The 22118-nt window shown below is 49.4% G+C and overlaps 1 protein-coding gene across 4 annotated transcripts in view; it reads left to right on the plus strand.

Annotated features, from left to right (window-relative positions):
- Mau2 (MAU2 sister chromatid cohesion factor) overlaps nucleotides 1–19084 on the plus strand; it is a 31140-nt gene extending 12056 nt beyond the window's left edge. The window contains exons 4-20 of one of the 4 annotated variants that reach the window (XR_015639355.1): nucleotides 757–852; nucleotides 1656–1750; nucleotides 3237–3264; nucleotides 3725–3880; nucleotides 4721–4867; nucleotides 4959–5049; nucleotides 5728–5831; nucleotides 6370–6447; nucleotides 6724–6789; nucleotides 8605–8691; nucleotides 9672–9721; nucleotides 9909–9986; nucleotides 10096–10207; nucleotides 11973–12063; nucleotides 12444–12571; nucleotides 12660–15347; nucleotides 15514–16006. Coding sequence is in view for 2 of the 4 variants with exons in the window: in NM_001106077.4 (NP_001099547.2) it covers nucleotides 757–852; nucleotides 1656–1750; nucleotides 3237–3264; nucleotides 3725–3880; nucleotides 4721–4867; nucleotides 4959–5049; nucleotides 5728–5831; nucleotides 6370–6447; nucleotides 6724–6789; nucleotides 8605–8691; nucleotides 9672–9721; nucleotides 9909–9986; nucleotides 10096–10207; nucleotides 11973–12063; nucleotides 12444–12571; nucleotides 12660–12734 (1482 nt within the window). In the remaining 2 variants the exon portion in view is untranslated. 4 annotated transcript variants of the gene reach the window in all.
- The last annotated feature ends 3034 nt before the right edge of the window (nucleotides 19085–22118 follow it).

A 22118-nucleotide genomic window follows, 5' to 3' on the forward strand; every position in this document is an offset into this window, starting at 1 on the left:
CGGAGCTGGGGACTGAACCCAGGGCCTTGTGCTTCCTAGGCAAGCGCTCTACCACTGAGCTAAATCCCCAACCCCCCGAGACAGGCTTTTTCTTTTTTTTTCTTTTTTTTTTTAAACATTTATTTATTTATTATGTATACATCATACAGCTTTCTGCCTGCATGTATGCACCTGCAGGCCAGAAGAGGGCACCAGACCTGATTATAGATGGATGTGAGCCACCATGTGGTTGCTGGGAATTGAACTCAGGACCTCTGGAAGAGCAGTCAGTGCTCTTAACCGCTGAGCCATCTCTCCAGCCCGAGACAGGCTTTTTCTATGTAGCCCTCACTGTCCTACGACTCTGTAGACCAGGCTGGCTTCAAACTCAGAGATCTGCTCTGCCTCCTGATAGCTGAATAAAAGGGCATGCATCACCACATCTGGTTTTTATTATTCTACATTAAAAAGCTAAATAATAATAATAATAATAATTTTTTGGAAACAATGCCACCCTGTAGCTTAAACTCACAGGCTGTCCTGCCTCAGACTCCCCAATAGGTGATAAGATAGGTGTGCCACCACACCTAGCAAGAAGAAATTTCAGAAGCCATTCAAACTCTCCGAGCAGGAAGTACACTGTAATAGCATTACCCATCTTATCCAGAGAGTAAACAAAAAGGGGAGCTGGCTCCGTGGCTATTGCATCAGGGCTTAGGTTTGATTTCCATCTTGTCATTCCCCCTCCTCCTTGAACTTGAAACCATTTCCTTTCAGAACTCTGTGGACGCAGCGAAGCCGCTGCTGCGGAAAGCCATCCAGATCTCACAGCAGACGCCATACTGGCACTGCCGCTTGCTCTTCCAGCTCGCTGTGAGTACAGGAGTGAGCAAGGCCTTGGGACATGAACTCAAGTACCAGGCTCTGCTTGGGGACCCCTGGGCTGCCATAGAGGGACAGGTCATTCCACTCTGTCAGTCACCTCTTCTTTCCTACATCCTATCTGTACCTCTTTTTTGGGGGAACCTGGATGACCCTTGACTGACATTTACTTGTCCTTGACTTGGCTATCTGTCATGTCCCCTGTCTCCTGTGAGGCAGCCCTAGCACTCACATAGCCATATGAGGTGCTGAACTTTAGGGTCTTTCCCCCAGGCGCCTCCCTCCCTTGTGTTCTTGTGCTCACACTGTCTCCTTGCAGCCTCCCATGTGCAGCTGAGGAAGTGGACTCTGCAACTCCTTGCCCTTCCCAGCTTTCAGAGCTGATGGCACTCTGTGTGCAAGGGAGCTGAGCCCTAGACCATGTGTCTGCATGGAAGTCTCCCTTCCAGGGACCAAATCAGATGTGGCCTCTCTCAGTTTTCCAGGTTTCTAGGTTTGAAGCATCCTTAGACTACTGCTCTGAGGGAGCCCTTTCTGGTAGCCTACCTGGTGTTCACTGGGTCTGCCTCAGAGCTCAGACTGCTGGCTCTGTACACCAGTAAGGGGAAATGACAGAGTACAAGGCATGGCTTAGTTTATACCCAGAGCATTTAGTGGTGTTGGCTGCCTTGGTGCTTGAACTCTAAGCCAGCACTGCAATAATTATGCAGATACAGGAGGCGTAGGCACACTGAGGTGGCAAGTTCTAAGGACTGACATTGGTAGCCAAGGTCATTGCTTTTTCTCCTCTTCAGCAACTGCACACATTGGAGAAGGATCTGGTATCTGCCTGTGACCTCCTGGGTGTGGGGGCCGAGTATGCCCGAGTGGTGGGATCTGAATATACAAGGTAGGCTGCTCTCTAGCTTGGAAAGAACTTGGCTGTCCTGCTACTGACCCTAAACCTTAGTGTGTGACAATGGCCTCTGGTGTAGTGAACCATGCAGAGTCAATCCTAGCGAGTGACCATCAATTCCTGCCATGTGAATGCTGGCTGGGAAGGCAAAGGCAGTGTCTCATTGGTAGAGCTGGTACTGGCAGGTTCTCTCTCTGGTATTTTTAGACAGGCTGTCACCACTGTAGCCAGGATGACCCCAGCTGTTTGCTTTAATCCTCTTGCCTCAGCCTCCTAAGAGCTGGAGTGACAGGTTTGCTCTTCCACACACTTCCAAATCTCTTGAAATAGAAAGCATTGGTAGGATTGTTCAGCCACAGGCTTTATTGCACCGGTACCTCCTCGACACCTGTGACTCAGTGTCCATTCACCTGCATGCAGTGGGCTAGCATTGGTAGAGGCCACCCTCCCCTGCTGTGGGAGCTCTGTCCACAGTTTCAGCATGTACATAGATCTACTCGAGAAAGTCCATGGAGTGGGGTTTGAGAGAGGCCACAGAAACCCTGGTGACAGAGAAGGGAGGCACTGACTGCCATTTATAAGTTCATCTCCTTTACCCTGAGGGGGACATGAGCTGGGCACAGCCGAGTGCGCAGGTGGGGTGGAGATAGCCAGGCCAGTCCTTGTCCGCTCTACCCTTTGCCAGACCCACCTCTGCTGCATTGGAACATGAAGGTGACTTCAGGGTACCATCTTCTACTCTTTTGTGATGCTCACAAGTGTGTCTGCATCATGTAAAATAGGAGCTACCGAAGCCAGAGTGCATGGGCACACCTGGTAGACGATGGAAGATTCCAAGTTCAAGGTTAAGAGGGTGGTCAGTGGGGTTGGGGATATAGCTCAGTGGTAGAGCGCTTGCCGAGCAACCACGAGGCCCTGGGTTTGGTCCCTAGCTCCGAAAAAAAAAAAAAAAAAAAAGAGGGTGGTCAGTGGTTAAGAGTACTTACCTCTCTCAGACATTCAAACTCAGATTCATTTCTCAACACCTACCTCAGGAGTCTCACAATTTCCTGTAACTCCAGTTCCTCAACGTTTGATGCCCCCCTGTAGTCTCCTTGGGTGGCACTTGGATGTAGTAGTGCACTTGTGCATGTAGGCACACGCATATAGACATAAACAAAAGGTTTTTTTTGTCTTTTTTTGTTTGTTTGTTTTAGGGCTCTCTATTATGTAGCCCCGGCTGTCCAAATATAGAAATCCAAATATAGACCAGGCTAAAGTTCAAAGTTAAGTTGGGAGTATAATGCAGTGCAGAGTGCTGTCTAACCTGTATAAGATCCTAAGATCAATTCTAGCATCCGCCCACCTCCAAATGTAAACATGGATAGATCAGAACAAACTGTAGCATTCTAAAATGTCCTATAAATAAAGCACATCTCCCTGAGTGGCAGCCGTATTGATCCTGATGCCTTACAAACCTGATGTCTTGTGTCTTTTCCAGGGCATTATTCCTGCTCAGCAAGGGGATGGTAAGTCAAGGCTGGGTGTGTGCAGCCCTGTTGCCGGTCAGGAGGCTACTGGCAGGGGCTTTTCTACACAGTGTATTCTCAGGAGCAGGGGTTCTGCCCTGGTGGGCTTCACTTGGGGCTCTGAGGTTTCAGGTAGTGGATGTGCTATTGAGAGAGCCTGCTGCGGAGATGCCCGTACCTTAGTTTCTTTGTTGTATCCAACTTTGATTGTTTGAGGTAAGGTCACAATGTAGGTAAGGTCTCCCTGGCTGTTCTGGAACTCTCTATGTAGACCAGGCTGGCCTCAAACTCACAGAGATCTGCCTGTCTCGGCCTCCCAAGTGCTGGGACTAAAGGCAAGTGCTGCCTGCCACACCTGACCTCATTGCACCCAGCTCTGCTCTCTGGGGGCTGTGGGGGTGGGGTGTCCTCAGCCGTTGGACTGGTAACAGTGGTGCACTACCCCTCTCACCCCCTCTAGCTGCTGCTGATGGAACGCAAACTGCAAGAGGTGCACCCACTGCTCACACTGTGTGGGCAGATTGTGGAGAACTGGCAGGGCAACCCCATCCAGAAGGAGTCACTACGTGTCTTCTTCCTGGTGCTGCAGGTGACTCACTACCTGGATGCTGGGCAGGTATGTTGTCACTCAGGGTCTGTGGGGAGGGTTTACTCATGATATGATCTTGTTGCATGTTTGTAAGTACACAAACATACATGCAGGTGTCCTGCTCTAGCACAGTTGGCGGCCCCATCATACTGTATGACAAAGCCCCAAGGGTAGAGGGTGCTCACAAAGCAGTTTTGTCCTGTGGGCCTACTCTCATTTGAGTAAAAATTTGTGGCCTCACATCCATTGAGGGCACACATTGCTGGAGGCCTCTGGAGGAAGTTCATGGAAGCCATGAAAGCAAAACAGGGTAATGTGCTCCAGACCCCTTTCCCAGCTCACAGCAGCTTTGTGAAGCTCAGTAGGGACCCAGGTATGGCTGTGTGACTATGTTGAAGACTGGACACTGTGTTCACATGATGGCCTCAGCCTATGAGGAATGAATGGGAGCTACCTTGCTTGCTTTTGCCCTTTCCTGTTCCTGTGGACCCACTGGATGTGCACCCCTGTGAGGTACTGGGCCAGTGTTGTGGGGACCCAAGAAATGTTCAGTGTTAGTAAGGGCCTTCCTTGTGTTCCCACTGGGCCCAGCATATTAGAACATAGCAGCTTTTAGTGCTGAGAACCATAGCTGTCCCTGAGAGACTTAGAATGGCAGACAGAAAGAAGGGTTGGCAGAAGCTACAGTGCTAAAACAGTTTCTATTTGTGGGAGGCAACTACCAGGCCTCTTGCCTCCTTGAAGCCTGGCTTCTAGGAGGCTAAGACCTAAGGAGAAGAGCTCCTGCAGTAGGAGAGAGTCCTGTACAGGAGCTCGGCAAGGTTGCCAGGCCTCCTGGGGTGCGGTGCTGAGGCATACATGCCGCAGGTGAAGAGTGTCAAGCCATGCCTGAAGCAGCTGCAGCAGTGCATCCAGACCATCTCCACGCTGCACGATGATGAAATCCTGCCCAGCAACCCCGCCGACCTCTTCCACTGGCTGCCCAAGGAGCACATGTGTGTGCTCGTCTACCTGGTGAGTCCTGTCACCCTGCGCCTGGGCCTGGGCCTGGGCCTGGGCCTGCGCTGGGAGAGGGCCTTGTGACCACCACCTGCTCTCCTTGCAGGTCACAGTGATGCATTCCATGCAGGCTGGTTACCTGGAGAAGGCACAGAAGTACACAGACAAGGCGCTCATGCAATTGGAAAAGCTTAAGAGTAAGTGCTGCCTGGGCAGGGCCCCAGCTATCCCAAGTTCCCTTGACATTAGGACATCGTCATGTTCCGGGAGGCCAGGGCCAGATCTTAGCCCTCACGTGCCTGCTATGACTCCTCCAGGTTCTAGGGTTCTAGCCATACTTGACTGTTTGATGCATCCTGAGGATGCATGTGGCCTTAGCATTCCTCTAAATCTCTTTGATCTTGTGGAACTGTGCTTTTCTTTTCCTCAAGCTGGGTTGGGCAACAACTTTTTCCTCACCCAAGGAGATCTGTGCAGGGCTGCCAGGAACTAACTGCCATGGCTTGGGCTCTGTCTCACTCAGGCATGCATAGTTGAAGATTTCTTGGAGAACCCACCCAGCAGGTTCCTGAACTCTTAGCAGGGGGTGGGAGGCAGCCTCTGTAGAGATGACCTGTGTGTTGCACAGTGCTCAGCCTGGAGTTTCCTGTGACTTTGGTGCATGGCATTCAAGCTAGGACCTGACCTGTGCTTGCTAAGCTCCTGCTTTACCTGAGCCCCATCCACTGGAGACTTCTCAGCTCTGGGATGTTCGCTTCACAGTGGCCTGGCTTGAGCTTATGTCCTTATCTGATGGGGAAAGGCTGCAGCAGGAATGATGTGGGCAGGGCCTGGTGGTCCATGTCTGCATGCTCACCCCTGCCTCCTGTTCCCAGTGCTAGACTGCAGCCCCATCCTGTCATCCTTCCAAGTGATCCTGCTGGAGCACATTATCATGTGCCGGCTTGTCACTGGCCACAAGGCCACTGCACTACAGGAGGTAGGAAGCACAGAGAATGGGATGTGGGAGCTGGTCTGGGTGTGGGCATAGGTGTCAAAAGGGGAGGGTACAGGGATTGGGGATTTAGCTCAGTGGTAGAGCGCTTGCCTAGCAAGCGCAAGGCCTTGGGTTTGGTCCCCAGCTCCGAAAAGAAAAAAAAAGAAAAAAAAAAAGAAAAAAAGAGGGGAGGGTATAGTGGCCTCACTGTCACTGCTCTAGTCTAGGCTATAGAATTCGATGTAAAGCCAATAGTCTGGTTCCCTAAAACTTGTAGGCTCAGCGAACAATGGGATATGACTGGGATCCATATCACCAAAATGCACAGCTTCCTGAGAACACTGGGGAGGTGTTTTATAACCTGAAGCTGGGATGGAGGTCAGGAGAAAGGAGGTCAGGGTCATCCTCTTCCATGTGGTGGCTCCTCCTGCCAGGGCTTTGACTCCACTTTGGCAAGTAGATGGGAGCACGTCTTCCAGCCTTGGGGCTGCACCCCAGTGCCAGGTCCCAGGATAGAGAGTTACCTTGGTTCTCTACTCAGATCTCTCAGGTCTGTCAGCTGTGCCAGCAGTCCCCTAGGCTCTTCTCCAACCATGCCGCCCAGTTGCACACACTGCTGGTGAGTATGTCCCAGGATTGGGCCCCACTCTTGCCAGAATCCAGCACATAGCTAGCAAAGGATGTGACCCACCCTGAGGATCTGGGTGTCCCAGTAAATAACCCATGACACTACCCAACCCACATCCAAACATGAGCTCTGTTCTGCTATGGGGAGGGGTCCTTTACAATAGCTTGAAGCCCATCCCAGGCCCAGTACAAATTATGTTTGCCCATGGTCACCGCGTCAGCTCCCCTGGTTCTAACCTGAGCTGCACATGCATCCTTGTCCTTGCAGGGCCTGTATTGTGTCTCCGTGAACTGCATGGACAATGCTGAAGCCCAGTTTACCACAGCCCTTCGGGTAAGGCTGACTTCCTGAGTAATGGAACATGGTATAAGATTGGCTGCTGCACAAAGGATGGAGACCAGCTTAGGTTTACTGCAGGAGCTATATATAGACTTTGAGCCCACATTTACTGCAGTTAGCCTGACAGTGGCCACAACCTTAACACAGTTCCTGTTGGGGTGGGAGGTTGCTAAGATGAACAGTTCGTGGCTACCCTGGAAAGATAGGAGGAAAGGACATATGAGTCAGGAGTACAGGTACACTGAGTAGCCATTTTAACACCTAGGAAATTCTCAGACTGGGTCAGTTTGTGGTGCTCTTGAAGTCATGCTGGGTTCTGGAGTTTGGTAGAGTCACATTATGTGGACGTACAGTGACTGGGATGTGCCCTTATCCTACCTAAGTTCTCTGATAGGTGCTCAGGAACAGAAGACAAGTTTTACTTCAGGGAGGCAGTCCCCAGCAAGGCACCCACAGTCTTAGACAACTGACCTACTAGTCCCTAAGAAGCTGGTCCATTTCTTCCAGAGTGACACAGATACTTCTAGGGATAGCTGTCCTTGCAGGAAAGGGAGGCTACTGACCTATTCTCTAGGGAGCCCCCAGTAGAGATTTTATGGTATGTTATGTTCTGAGTGGCTGGAGCATCCCTCTGTAGGATGGGGCTCCCTCCTTGGTTGCTAGATGTCTGTGGGTGCTATGTGAAGAGTCAACTGGCTGCCCACTTCTCTGGCGTGGATCCACCCCTGGCTCCCTAGACCTCAGGCCCTCCTGCTGCAGTGCCAGAGCCCTGCTGCAGTGCCAGGAACCTCGTGTTCTTAGTGGTTGTCCATATGTGGCTTTGCTTCAGCAGCAATGCTTAAGTCATGTGCTGAAAGGAGCCTTCTGGGGCAATACATGGAAGGGGAAAAGCTAAGACAGACACCTTGTCCTCAAACACAGACTCCTCCTGTTGTTCACAGCCCACACCCCAATGCTCCTGCAGCTCAGGTCAAGGAAGGGAGCTCTGGGCTTTTGTGTGCTAGGCCCACTACTGTAGGGAATTGGAATCAGAGGGCCCAAGCTGCTTAGACTCTTATATCCTTTCCTTCTCCTCTCCCAAACATCTGGGCTTAGCTAAGGAGATTGAACCCAACATTTCACACATGCCAGGCAAGTACTGGATTGCTGAACTGCAGCCCCTGCCTATGCTTTTAAGACAGGATATCTCAGTTGCACAGGCAGGCCTTAAATTCTGATCTTGCCTGGCAAGGTGTGGTGGTATAACAAATTCCAGCACTTGGGAGGGGGAGGCATGTGGATCTCTGTAAGTTTGAAGCTAGCCATCTACATATGGAGTTTAGAGACAAACACTGTCTTGAAAGATTTCAAAAGGTTTTTTAATCTTGCCTCAGCTTCCTTCCCAAGTGCTGGGATGACCAGCCTCCACTACCACACCTGAGGTTTACTCCTTCTCTTGACCAGTTCACTTTCCATAATCAATGGTTCAGTGGAGAGACCATGCCCAGTGTGCTTCAGGGTCTCGCTGTTGGACTACAAACAAAAATAAGCCAGGGCGGTTACAGGCCTGTCATCCCAGCTGCTAGGACTCTGAGCCAGAAGAGTGGAGCCAGTCTGGACTGTGTAGACCAAGGCTGGTCATTGTCCACTGGTAGTCACTGGCATTGCCACTGCAGTGGAGGAGGGGGAGGGGCTAACTCCTTCGTGCTTGGGTTTGGAATGAGCTGACTGAGTCTGAAAGGAGCCCTTGTGCAATTCTGGGTCCAGTCAGGCCTCGACGGTGTAACCGTGGCCAGGCTGGGCTCCTAAATGCCCCATCTTTCATTCCAGCTCACCAACCACCAGGAGTTGTGGGCCTTCATCGTGACTAACCTTGCGAGTGTGTATATACGGGAAGGAAATAGACACCAAGAGGTAGTAGGTGACATGCTTCATGTTCGGTATCCTCCTCCATCTCCTGTGCGGGGGCTGTGGGTGTCCTAGGCACCCACAGACCTTAGAAAAGCCCAGATGTTTAGTGTTCTATGAGGGTTAGGACTGGGACAGCACTCCTGCAGCCATGTGGCTTTTGTCCCATCCTAAGCCACTCAACCTTTATTGACCCCACATTGTACCTAAAACAAACAAAAAATGTCGTAAGGTTGTCATGGTGCATGTCTTTAATCCAAGCACTCAGGAGGCAGAGGCAGGTGGATCTCTGGGTTCAAGACCATCCTGGTCCACAGAGCAAGTTCCAGAATGGTGAGGGCTATACAGAAACTCTGTCTCAAAAAAAAAAAAAAAAAAAAGGACAGAAAAAATTGAGGAGTTTGCATCCAACTGGGGCTCTTGCTTGCTGCCAAGCGGTCTGCCACAGAGCCATACCTCAGCTCCAAATCAGATAGAAGAAAGTCTTGTGTGGGTAGGTTGGTCATCCTCACAGGGCTGACCAGATAAGCCAAGTGCTTTTACCTGGACTTTCTAGCCAAAGCCACAAGAATTAGGTTCTTCTCTGACCCTAGGATATCCCACCCTAAGTCCCTCCAGAGTGGCCCATATTCTCTGACCTCTGCAGCCTTCATTCTAACCATGGCCAATGTCCTCTCTCGTCTGTACAAACCGTGGCCAACTTTCCACATCTGGGCTGAGAGAAGCAGGAAGCCCAACCTCTGTCAACCTGGCTGTTAGGGAGCTGAAGCAGGATTCTTGGTTCATAAGGATAGTGTGTGTCCCAGTGTCCCCACTCTGCTCCTGTCTCCTACATAGTTCCCTCAGACACTCGGTCTTGAAGCTGTTCAGGGCAGGCATGCTGCACGTTATGATAGTCTTCCCGTGGAGTGGAAGAAGCCCTGTCCCCTGTAGCATGTTCAGGGCCTGGCCTCCTCTAGGTAGAGTCCTGACTGATGTTTCTCCACCAGCTGTACAGTTTGCTTGAGAGGATAAACCCAGACCACAGCTTCCCGGTCAGGTGAGCCTGCCTGTGTTCAGCACACACATTCTACTCCCTCATTGCTCTTGGGGTGGTGTATGTGCTTGCGGGCCCCAGACCTCACACATACTCAACACTGCTTGCATCCTAGCCTTTAGACAGTCTTCAGGGGCTGCCTTTGGGAAACTTTTCTCCCGTACCCAACTGAGACTCTGCTTCCTCGCAGCTCACACTGCCTCCGAGCAGCAGCCTTCTATGTACGAGGACTCTTCTCCTTCTTCCAGGGCCGCTACAACGAAGCCAAGTAAGTTTTGATCAGGGCACCATGTTTGATGGCCTCTCCTTCCTCAGTCTACCTCTGCTTCTCTAGGACTAATATGTCTGCGGGTATCAGCATCTGTCTCCTCTTACAGGAGATTTCTTCGAGAAACTCTAAAGATGTCGAATGCAGAGGACCTGAACCGCCTTACTGCCTGCTCCCTTGTGCTGCTGGGTCACATCTTCTATGTGCTGGGAAATCACAGGGTGAGTCCCTACCTAGCCGGTGCACAGGCTGGAGACCTAAGGAACACCACCACGGAAGGTGGCATTTCCTGTCCTGGAATCCAGGGTGTTAAAGGCACGAGGTCCTGGGGTTCCCCTCCTGGACATAGATGTCAGCCTCACAAGCCTCAGAACTAAGAGACAGCTGCCATGTTCCTGTAGGCTTCTCAACATACCATCCCTTGGGAATCCATGGCCCCATGAGACTGTCTCAGAACCTTAGACTAACAATGTCAAACCTTCCTGTGTCTGTGGCACCATCAACCATGTGGCTTCACAAGACTTCTTTACTTCAAATTATTGTCAAATGTATTGAGGGTAGCTTGGCTGTAGAGAGCAGGGAGTGACCTTTAGTATCCCCACTGCTGTGGCTTGCTGCTGGGGCATCTGCTTGGGCATTGGACAAGCCTGTTTACCCTGGGGCCTCTGGTGTGGTGTACTTCAGAGCACTTAGAGTAGCCGTGTGGGCCAGAAGTCTGCTTGTCTAACAGTGTTTCCCACTCCACGGCTTTCTGTAAAACACTCCCTTTGCCTGTATGAGCCTGGCTGGGGAGATAGCTGTGAGGTCAGGGCAGCCAAAGCGAGCCTGGTGGTTGAGCAGCAGGGACAGTTTGCTGAGCCAGGCCCTCGTGGGTACAATTATTGCAGCAGCCAGAGCCAGGTGGCCAGCAGAGATCTGACTCGTGAGGATCAGACCCTGTCCAGGCAGCTATAGAGCCAGCCCATACTTCTAGCCCCTCCTTGGGTCTGGAGGAGGGGGCAGCTCTTCTTGCCCACCGTGTCTGAAGTCTGAGAGGGACCCTACTCGGTTTGGTTGTAGCTGGTGGAGGTTAAGGTCTGAGTAACCCAGCTAAGCTGCATTTGGTCAGGTTGTTTTTCCATTAACCTGTGCCTAGAACTGGAATCTGGTTTGAGGCTTTTAAATTTTTGTTTTTGTTCATTTCTCCATTTGCTTATTTTATGTATGTGAATGTTTGGCTTGTGTGTATGATAAGCACCATGTGTGTGCCTGGTGTCCACAGAGGTCAGAGGCGGGGGTCAGATCAGATTCTCTGGTACAGGAATTAGACAATTGTGAGCTGTCATGTGGGTACTAAGAGCTGCACCTGAGTACTCTGCAAGAGCAGTGAGTACTCTCCACCTCTGTCACAGAAAGGACCCCAACCTGGGCCTGCAGTCTGGGAAGGTAGAACAGTTCAGCGGGGCCTGGTTTGGACTCAGAACTACCTAGGGTTCCTCAGTGTGAGGTCAGAAACAGAACACTGCACTCCAGGTCTCCCCTAGCCTCATCATGAGAACACTGGGCTTCTAGATCAGCAGCTCTGCACACACAGAGGGAGTCACAGGCCTAGAGACCCCATATCCCCACAGTAGCCTACAAAAGCCAGCTCAAAGGAGCAAATCTTCTGCACTCAGTCCTTTAGCTCCCTTCTCTTGAAGCCTAGGTTGGGACACCCGCATGAATGTATAGTTTATTAATCATTTCTAATTGTGGGGCCACAGCCCTCTTTTTCTCTAGCTGGCAAGAGGCATGTATGGCTCATTCATTGCCTCGTGTGCAAAGGGGAGCAAGAATGCTCAGTTTGTTTTTTCCAAGGTGAACAAGAGTACCTTAGAGGGCCGTTTTGGGTAGGCTCTGAGGGTGCAGTTCATGTTTGTCCAGGAGCAACAGAACATAAAATGGGCAGATGGAGTCAAAGATACTCTTCCATGACCTCACTGTTAATTCTTAGCTTTTGATTGGCAGGAGAGTAACAACATGGTGGTACCTGCCATGCAGCTGGCCAGCAAGATCCCAGACATGTCTGTGCAGCTGTGGTCATCTGCCCTCCTGAGAGGTGAGAGTGAACAAGGCTTCCAGGCATGCTCATAGGACTGACATCATCTGAGCAGGGGTGTGTCTCCAGGGGATTTTTATTCTTGTTTGTTTGTTTATTGGAAACAGGGTCTAGCTGGCCTGGAATTCTGGGTAGACAAAGCTGATCTTGAAATCACAAATTTACATTCCTTTGTCTGCCAAGTCACCATGCCTAACTTTCCAGGGATTTTTAAGAACTATGACAAGTGGGGCCTGGGTTCCTGCTACAGGGCTTTGTGGATGATCCTCCTGAGTCTCAAAACGGGTTTGGATCTCTGAGGGTGACTCCTGTCTCCCCTGGGTTGGTATGAGTTTGGCCACAAGGGATGAACTAAACAGTGACACCTGCCCCATCTGCAGACCTAAACAAGGCATGTGGGAATGCCATGGATGCCCATGAGGCCGCACAGATGCACCAGAACTTCTCACAGCAGCTGCTGCAGGACCACATCGAGGCCTGCAGCCTCCCAGAGCACAACCTCATTACGGTATAAAGGGTGGGGAAGCAGACATAGGGATGAGGGGTTCTGACTCCTTATGTATGGAGGGGTTTACTCATGTGTGTTCCCCTCACAGTGGACAGATGGCCCACCCCCTGTGCAGTTTCAAGCTCAGAATGGACCCAACACCAGCTTGGCCAGCCTTCTGTGAGGCCTGCGTCCCCAACTTGGACCCAACACTGGATCTCTCTGGGAACAAAACCACCAGGGTGCCCACCAGCCCCTCACCATTGTCCGTCATCTGCCTCTGAGGGCGACAGCCAGTTGCACCTGTTCCAGAGCTCAGTGCCATCTGCTGAAGGGACTGATGGCCTAATCTGTGTCTGGATGTCACCTGAAAAGAACAGGGTGACAGTGTGTGTGTGTGTGTAGGTGTGGGCATCTTCTGAGTGCTCAACCAAACCTAAGTGCAGCTGCACAAAGGGGCCTTCAGCCCAGGGCAAGCTGAGGGAAAGTGGTGGCTCTCAGTTTCCTCAGCCTGCTGTTCTCCCAGTGTCCCTGCACTCAGGGACTTCTGAGGTGACCCAGTGCAGGGGAGGAGCTTGGCAAGAAAGAGGTGTTCGTGTGCAGTTGATGAGGCTGAGCGTTGGTGTGCCTGTCAGAAGCTCCTGCTCAGTCGGCATGAGCCCCGTTGGACCTGGAGAGGAGGTTCCCTTCCTGGCAGCTATTTGGCTTCCCCACGGAGGACAGTTATGGGACCAGCTCGGCTCTTCTTGGCTTGACAGCAGCCCTGAGGTTGACAATGATGGGGATGGGGAAACAGTGGTTCCTGCCAGCTCGTGGTATCTAGGCAGGTGCTCGGACGCTGTCACCAGGCAGTGTGAAGGCCACTTCTCAGAGCTTTGGACTCCATGACTGAAGGGACAAAGCTCCAAGGCCTTCGTGGACATTCTCACTGAGCCATGTGGCAGCTGCTGCCCATGGCCAGGTGTTCCCAACCCTTCTGTCTTCCTCTAGCCCTTTGGGTCCCACGGACCTACCCTCAATACTTGCATCACAGCCACAACCCTGCCTATTTATTTAAGCCTTTTTTTTTTTTTTTTTTTTTTTTGCTTTTAGGGCATTTTGTACATAGATCAATTCAAACAAGGACCTCTCGACTTGCCATCTGTGCTGATATTAGAGTGCTTTTAGTGTCCACATCTCAGGCATGTGAAAGCTAAGGACAAGGTCATGACAAACTCCATAGTCAGTGTTGAGGTTCCACCTCCCTGGCCTCAGGACAGTCACCACAGTGTCCAGTAACCCAGTAGTTAAAGATTGAGGGGGGAATCCCAGAGAGGCTGGCACTCAAAGATATTATAACCCAGGAGTCACTAAGAGCCAGCCACAAGCCAGGCTAACTGTAGCCTATACAAAGCTGTTCCCCTTAAGCCACAGGTGACACTCTGAGTGAAGGAAGGCATGTCATATGTTGAGATGTTTTGTTTGTTTTTATAAACATGGTGGCGTTGCCTGGTTTTAGCAGCCTTTCAATTGGGAACTGTAAGCTGAGATCTCTGAGAAGTCTGTCTGTTGGTCTCTTCCTTTGGGACCACTACTCCCCAGTCTTTCCATTTCCCACTCTCCAGCCCTGCCAGCAGCTCCTCTACTGTGGACTGCAGCCCAGAGGCAGGGGCATAGCCCCTTTTCAACCCTGCCTGGTGGGAAGGAGTCCACAGCTCTGTTTGTTCTGGCTAGATATTGACCGCTTTTGTGGGGTTGGCGGCTCTTGAGGTTCTGCAGTGGTGCCACACCTCAGCCTCCAATGCCTGGCTCTTGGGGTTTGGCTTTGGGGTTTTGATTGGAAGGAGCAGTGTTTAGTTAGAGCTTTTGTTTTTTGAGACAGTATCTCTTGTTCATGGATGACCTTGAACTCTATTCTCCTCCCTCCACTACCCTAGTACTGGGATGACTGGCATGTGCCATTGTGCCAGCTTTACGTGGTGCTGCTAGGCTAGCATTCTGCCAACTGAGCCATAGCTTTATCCTGTGGTCCAATCTTGATACAGTAGTTGGTTTGGACCCTCTGTGAAGGGTGTTGTGCCCTGCAGTTTCAGCACACCAGCCCCCAGACAGGCTTGCTCCTGTGCCCGGGTGTCCCTGTAGTCCCCAAGTTCTTATAAGGCAGAAACCAGCTGGCTCACACCTGTCATCCCAGCACCTGGGAGGCCGAGGTGGTAGAACACTCCCAAGTTACCTGCCTGTAAGGGTCACACCGTAAAATACCAGTAAAGCGATAAAGAAGAGCCTGGGCGACCCCATACCCGAGGCTACGGAAGGCTTTTTGCTTTTCCATGGGTTAGTTGATGCTTGACTAAGTTGATATTCATATAAAATTAGACAGGTTTTTTGTTTGTTTTGGGGAGGGGGGTGGTTGGGGTTTTTTTTTTGTTGTTTTTTTTTTTTTTGTTTGTTTGTGTTGTTGAGTAAATTTGACAGAATTTAACTGTCTAGCTTATCTCGTAGCTGCTGTTCCCCAAATCTCACCCAAGGTTAAGGTCTGAGCTACCACTCTAGGATTATTAGACTGATTGGTTTTGGTATCTTGGTTTCAGGATCTCCACTGGTTTACCTAGGAAATTCTTAAGTGTCAACCTCATGTTTCTGAGACCATATATAGATGGTACCTGCCCCCCACACCCTCTCTCCAGCCATTTGTTTTGTAGGTTTGTGTTTTGCTGGGGGTGGAACCAAGCCCTTGTGCACAGCAGACACACCTCCCACACTGAACTACACTGCAGCTGCTCCTAAATTCAAGACCCCAGTGCTCAGAGGACTCCAGGTATGCCATTGTATGCCTAGGCACTGTCCTTTCTGAGAGGGTTCAGAGTCCAGCTGTGTGTCTCCTCCACACCTGGGCACATCTGCCTTCTAGACTCCGCCTAAGCTAGATTTCAGGTAGAGTCTGTTCATCCTTTGTCAACTTTAAGGTTATATCCTCGGAACAGGCCAGGGCCCCACGCCCCACCTCACCAACCAGCCTTTGGAGAGGTGTGCAAGATGGATCCTCATGCTTCCCTTGTGTGCACCTGTGACAGCGAGTGTCTCCATCTGGAAGGTTGGAGTCTCATCAGCCTGTGCTCCTCATGAGAGCGGCCTTCCATCCCCAATAGCAAAAACACCCCCCAGCCAGGCGAAGTGGTATATACCTGTGATCCCAGCACTGAAGAGGTAGATCAGGAGTTAAGAGTCATCCTCAGGCTAGCCTGGGCTACAGGACCTTGTGAGAATAAAACAGGAACTAGAGGAATGGTTCAGCAATTTAGAGGCCCAAGTTCAGTTCCCAGCACCATTGTCAGGCAGCTAATGGCCACCTGTAACTCCAGCTCCAGAGGGTCTTACAACCTCTCTGGCCTCTACACATAACCTGAACACTTACAGCATTTATACATAAAGATAAATCTGAAAAATAAAAGAATTGGCAAGATGGTTCAGAGTAAAGTAGTTTGATGTCAAATCTGATAACTAAGTTTGGTCCCCAGAACACAGTGGAAGGGGATAATCAACTCCAAAATTTGTCCTCTGACCTCCATATGTATGTCATAACATGCAGACCCACAATCACACACACAGATAACACATATAAAAAGGGAAACCAGGCATGATGGTTTAGGTTTGTACTCCCAGCAGTTGACATGGAGACAGGTGGTCCCTGGCTCACTGGCCAGCTGGCCTAAGCAAAGTAAGTGGTGCCTAAAGGAGCACAGAAGTCCCTCTGGCTCCGACATGCTTTTGTACACATGAACATTCACAAAAACCCGAAAGGCAACCAGATTGAGATTTCAGTCTTAAAGAAGATTCCATTGAGCCTGAACCTAGGTGGTGTTTTAGTGTTTTGGTATCAGATGTGTAAACTAAGGGAAATTGCTCCAAAGTGTGGTTGAAGGGGAAGTTTTTATTGTAGATAATAAGGGAGAGTGCAGCCAGAGGCATCTGGAAGGGTCCAGAACAGGGAGAGTAGTAGATGGAATATGGCCAGCAGACTGGGTTTGTCCAGGGGGGAGAGGGAGAGACGATCAAGAGACAAGGAGCCAAGAAAAGAAACCAAAGATGACCAAGAGCACAAATACTCTAGCGACAGGCTTTTAAGGGAGTAGGATGCTAGGGGAGGGAAGCCCATGCACTAGAGAAGGGTAGGGGGTGGGAGAGCCACCGGTGGTTATAAAACAGGAAGCCAGAAGGAAAGGATGCGCTAATAAGCATCGCAGGTTTGTCCTCAGTTTCTTTTGGGTCTGGCAGGCATAGTGCCATTTTACTTTAGTCTCTACACTTGAAAGGCAGGCAGAACTGTGATTTGGAGGCTAGCCTGGTCTACATAGTTCCAGGAGAGTTACCCTACCCCCTAAAACAAAACAAAGGATCTGTTGCTCTGTCACTCAAGGCTAGGGTTCCCACTCTGGTGGGCAGTTTTTCTCCCTCGTCCTAAGGGGGTAAGCATAAGCTGCTGCAAAGTGGATGTGACCCGGAAGTGCATCTCTCACTGTCCTCTCCTTTTCTCCCCTGAGGACTGAGACATGCTCCTACGTTGGCCACCAGAGGTCAGAACAAACCCAGGAGCCAGTTAGGCATGTCTACTAAGTAGGGACCCTGGAAGCCTTATACTGGAATCAAAGTAGCCAGACTGAAGGATAGAAAGGCACAGAAATGGAGGTGTTTAAAACAGTGTTCTTCCAGAAGACCTGGGCTTCATTCTCAGCACCCACATTGTAGCTCTGTGATCCACTTGTTCTGCTGTCTGTGCGTATACTTGTGGTACACAGACATATATGTGGATAAAACATATATATGCACATGCATACACTGTTTTTGAAGCAGGAGTGAAGTAGAAACTTACAGTTTCTTTGAAAAGTCAGTTGTGTTGGATGGTGTTTTCTGGGGGAGACATACAGAGTGTTTTCCTGAAGGGGACACCAGTGAAAGGATGTTTTGCTAAGCAAACACATGAAAGGACACGTGGTGTTAAGTATTGCTACACTTCGCTATTCCTTAAGCATCGTTTGTTGTGACTTCATAGAAGCACACCAAAAAGCTTGTAGTGATCTGGTGATGTCTTGCTACTTCCATGGACACCAGCTGATTGGCAGAGTGATGTCAGCTGATACAGATTCCTGCGGAGTTTTGCTGAGGCAAGACCCATGGGAGAACACATGATGTTTGGAGGGAGTATAAAAAGGACTCAATAGACAGTGATGGGAGTATGGGGGAGGGGCTTGCATAGCTAGCTTCGCAGCACTTCGTTGGTCTCATGTCTTCCTTGATCTTCACTTGGTTGAGAGAGACACAGCAGAGAACTTCCGGCATCCCTGCTGGTCCTGGTAGCTCCTGCTGACTCCTGTCCACTCAGCGGAGGCCTGGCTGTTTATGCTAGGCTGAGCCACCACTGCTGATTCGTGTTTGCTCTCCTGACTACTGAACTGGACTGCTGGTGTATATCCTTTCCAGCAGATAGGATTTGCTCCAAAGAACAATTTCTTTTTTCTTTTCTTTTTTCTTTTAGTGTAGAATAGAGTTTATTCAGGGCACGGGGAGGGGAGTAGAAAGGGTAGAGAGACAGAGAAAGACAGAGAGAGTAGAGGAGTAGAGGCCAGCCATGAGCATGTGGAGAGAAAGGGGGAGGGGAATGGGAAGAGAAGGGGAAGGGGATGAGAAGAGGAAGGCAAGAGTCAAAAAACAATCTCTAAACAGGTCCACTTCCCCATGTCCTAATAGCCTTTCCTTTCCACTACCTCTGGAGGGTGGTGGGCTAGAAGGGAGGTTAAAGCATTTCAGAACTCTTATTAAAAGTAGGTTTTGAAAAATTGAAGCCTATACAGGTTTTTTCCGTGTAGTCTGTCTGTCCTAGAACTTGCTCTGTAAACTAGGCTGGCCTGGAACTCAGAGATCCACCTGCTTCTGCCTCCTCAGCCATGGGATTAAAGGTATAACAAGTTAAAAATGAAAAGAAAAATGGGAAATCTTGGAGGGCATGCAAAGGAAAAGGAACCTGTTGCTCAGGAATCTGATTGAAGCCTCTTGCCAGTAGGAAAACAGGAATTCCAGTCCAATTACTAAGAGCTCAGGCCTTTCTCCCTTCTCAGGTACAATCTGGAATTTCCTCAGAATCTCATTTACAGGGATAGGACATGTACTGACCCCTGGTGGCTCTGGTTTCATTTTATATTATACTCCCATTCAAAGTTTCTGCAGAGCCACCTCATTTATCTCCTTCAGAGGATGAAGATGGAGCCTGCAAGAGCTCACTGGCTCAAAGTGCTTACACCCACCCACCTGAATTCAGTCCCCAGGAACCACGTGGTGGGGGAGGAGACTGATTCCTGCAACTTGTCACCTGAACGCTTCACTGTGTAGTGGGCCCATATAAAAAAAATTGTAATGAAATGTAGAGGGTTTTTTTCTTCTTCAGGCAACCATGTGGCCCTCACTAGCCTGAAACTCACCCTGCCTGTGTTTCCTGAGTAGTGGTATCTAAGGTGTGTGTTACTATGCCCAGCATTAAAGACTTATTTTTATTCATGTGCATATTTGTCTGTGATATGTACATGCAATGCCCCAGAAAGCCAGGAGAGGTCGTTAAATTCCCTGGAACCGGAGTTATGGGCAGGTGTAAGCCAAAAATCAAGTCCTCTGGAAAAGCAGTATGTGTCCCTAACAGCTGACCAGTCTCTTCAGCCCAGTACATGTAACTGTTAGGGAGAGAGGGAGGGAGGGAGGGAGGGAGAGAGAGAGAGAAAGATTTCTCTAGCAACCTTTAGAGATGTAACCTGAGAGTTGACAAAATGGTAATGTGTATATACCATTTTGTCAATATATGTCTAATGCTGCACATGACCTTGTGCCCTCTTCTGATCTCAGAGGTCATTGCATACACACACATACCCACACAAATGTGCATACGTATATGACTAATAATAATAAAACTTTAAAAGATAATTATTTTTTACCACATGGTCTGTGTAGCCCTAGCTGGACTGAAACTTGCTCTGTATATTAGGCTAACCTTAATTTTATAGAAAGTCCCCCAGCTTTCTGCCTCTTGAATCCTGGACTAATGGTATATGCCACTCTGCCCAACTTAAAAATACAGATCTTTAATCTACAGCTGTACTTCATAAACTGGCTAGACATAATATTCTTTTCAGTGTCAAAGCCACAAACCCCAGCCTGAGTCAAGATCCCAGAAGGCCTAGGGGACTATGTCAAAACTAATGAGGGTGGCAGCATGGAGCTGTCTCTGTCACCTCAGCACAGACATGTCCAGACTGAGACCTCCTCCACAGGGCTTCTAGGTGACTGTTTAGTGCCAGCCTCGCACTTCCCTGTGATTTGCCAAACCAGCCAAGAAAAGGCCCAGGTTTCCCAAGTATCAGCATGGCATTACCTCTGTGATGGGACATTTGCAGAGCAACTCTGTATCAAGGCACTGGGGAAATGACTGGGAATTCTGTGGACACATCAGGCCTCCTCCCTCAGATAGGGAACTTTGAAATGCATACTTTGTTACTGAGGAGGTAGGTGCTGCAGAAGACAACTCTGTAGTCTATTCTCACTCCTAACAACTGTCTGTGGGCTTCAGGAATCACACTCAGGCCATCAGGTTTGCTCAGCAGATGCCGCCTCATCTGAGGGGTCACGGAACTCCCACCAGTGTAACAAGGGTCCAACCTATGGTAGATGGGGACAGTCAGAGACAAATAGGGGATGCTGTGATGGGAGAAGGAGATTGTGCGACCAATTTAATCTTATCCCTGACTAGCTTACAAATAAATGAGACTCAGACTGCGGTTATTTTATTTGGCTTTGACAATCACTGGGGAGTCATCCCTAACCTCTGTTTTAAGTGTTGGGCTGGCTGCCTCCCCAGCAGTGTACCCCAGATACTGTTTCTCCTGGTCATGTGCTCACTGCCCATCTCATAGTGGCTTGCTCTCTCCTTCCTCCCGCTCCTTCAACTAGGTCATTCCAAATCCACCTTCCTCTGATCCCTTCACATGTGGGGTAGAAATTTTTAATCCCAATCTGGGGTTTTTACTCTGCCTTTGACCATTTCATTTCTAGATAAAAGACCCATGCAACTTTTACGTTTACAATAAGCCTTAATCAGCACTAGACCTGGGCAGATTAGAATCTACTTTTTTTTTTAAAAGATTTATTTTATTTATTTTTATGTACAGCATTCTGCCTGCATATGTGACTGCAGGCCAGAAGAGGGCACCAGATCTCACTACAGATGGTTGTGAGCCACCATGTGGTTGCTGGGAATTGAACTCATGACCTCTGGAAGAGGAGTCAGTGCTCTTAACCGCTAAGCCATCTCTCCGGCCCAGTATCTACTTTTTTATTAATAATCCCGAGTTGTTATTTATATGTTTCATCTGGATGGTTCTTAAACTCCAACTGGCCAGCCGTAAAGGCCATGTTTTTTTTTGGTTCCTAACCCATGATGTCTTTCTTCTCCATTCACTTTCTCTCTCTAATTTGGTCCCTAACTAGAGGAAGTAAGTATCACCTTTAAAGTCAGTGTAGGCTCTTCTGTGTTTCGAATTATAATGGACGCTTTATTTATACACGGTTTTACTTGGTATTTTTATTTTGTCAGGCTTTGAATCTAAATAGGAAGGTTGTCTTGACTATATTTAGCAGTTTCCCAGCTCCAGGTTCATACCATCTTTAATCAGCAAGCCTTTTGCAACCAAGACAACCTTTATTACACCACACTATGTGCAGCTGCCCTCGTCCTTGGAATATGTGTAGCTGTCTTCAGACACCAGAAGAGGGCATCAGATCCCATTACAGATGGTTGTGAGCCACCATGTGGTTGCTGGGGATTGAACTCAGGACCTCTTAACCACTGAGTTCTTAAGAGCTCAGTGTTCTTAACCACTGATCCGTCTCTCCAGCACTCCCCCTACTAAATTAAAAAGCAAAACACAAAAGTATTGGCTTCTCCTAAGGGTAGAAAAGCTGAGAGGGAAGAATCCGCTCCTGCTCCCTTCGAGTGGACACTTCTAGAGACCACAGCTGTGGATAAGCCACTTCAGATTCTCCCAAACCTGGCACAGCAGGTCAGCCCAGCCCTGCCCTACGGAAATTAATGTTCTGCATTCATGATGTGGGAAGATGCAGCCTAGGTTAGCTGCCATTGGAAGGCCAAAATACCTCCCTGTAAACAAAGGAATGGGGGTAGGGGGCACAGAAGGAGCGTTGCCAAGGAAAGCACAGCAACAGCAGGGAGACAGAGACAGGCAAATCTCTGTAAATTCTTCCAACCTAGTCTACACAAAGTCAGGGCAGGACCCTCCACTCATGGATACAGGAGCTAACAATTATCAGAGATTCAATATTACACACTTTCCTTAAAAGTTATTATATAGGTTTTTGCTTAATAACAATTAGGAGGGTCCTTAGCAATTTAAAAAATGTATATACCTCAATCCTAAATTTATATAAAGAGAAGAGGAGCCCAAAAAGAGATGAGACAGGGGTTGGGGATTTGGCTCAGAGGTAGAGCGCTTGCCTAGCAACCGCAAGGCCCTGGGTTCGGTCCCCAGCTCCG

This window comes from Rattus norvegicus, chromosome 16 (assembly GCF_021556685.1).
Source record: "Rattus norvegicus strain SHRSP/BbbUtx chromosome 16, alternate assembly SHRSP_T2T, whole genome shotgun sequence".
In the NCBI taxonomy this organism is placed as follows: Eukaryota; Metazoa; Chordata; class Mammalia; order Rodentia; family Muridae; genus Rattus; species Rattus norvegicus.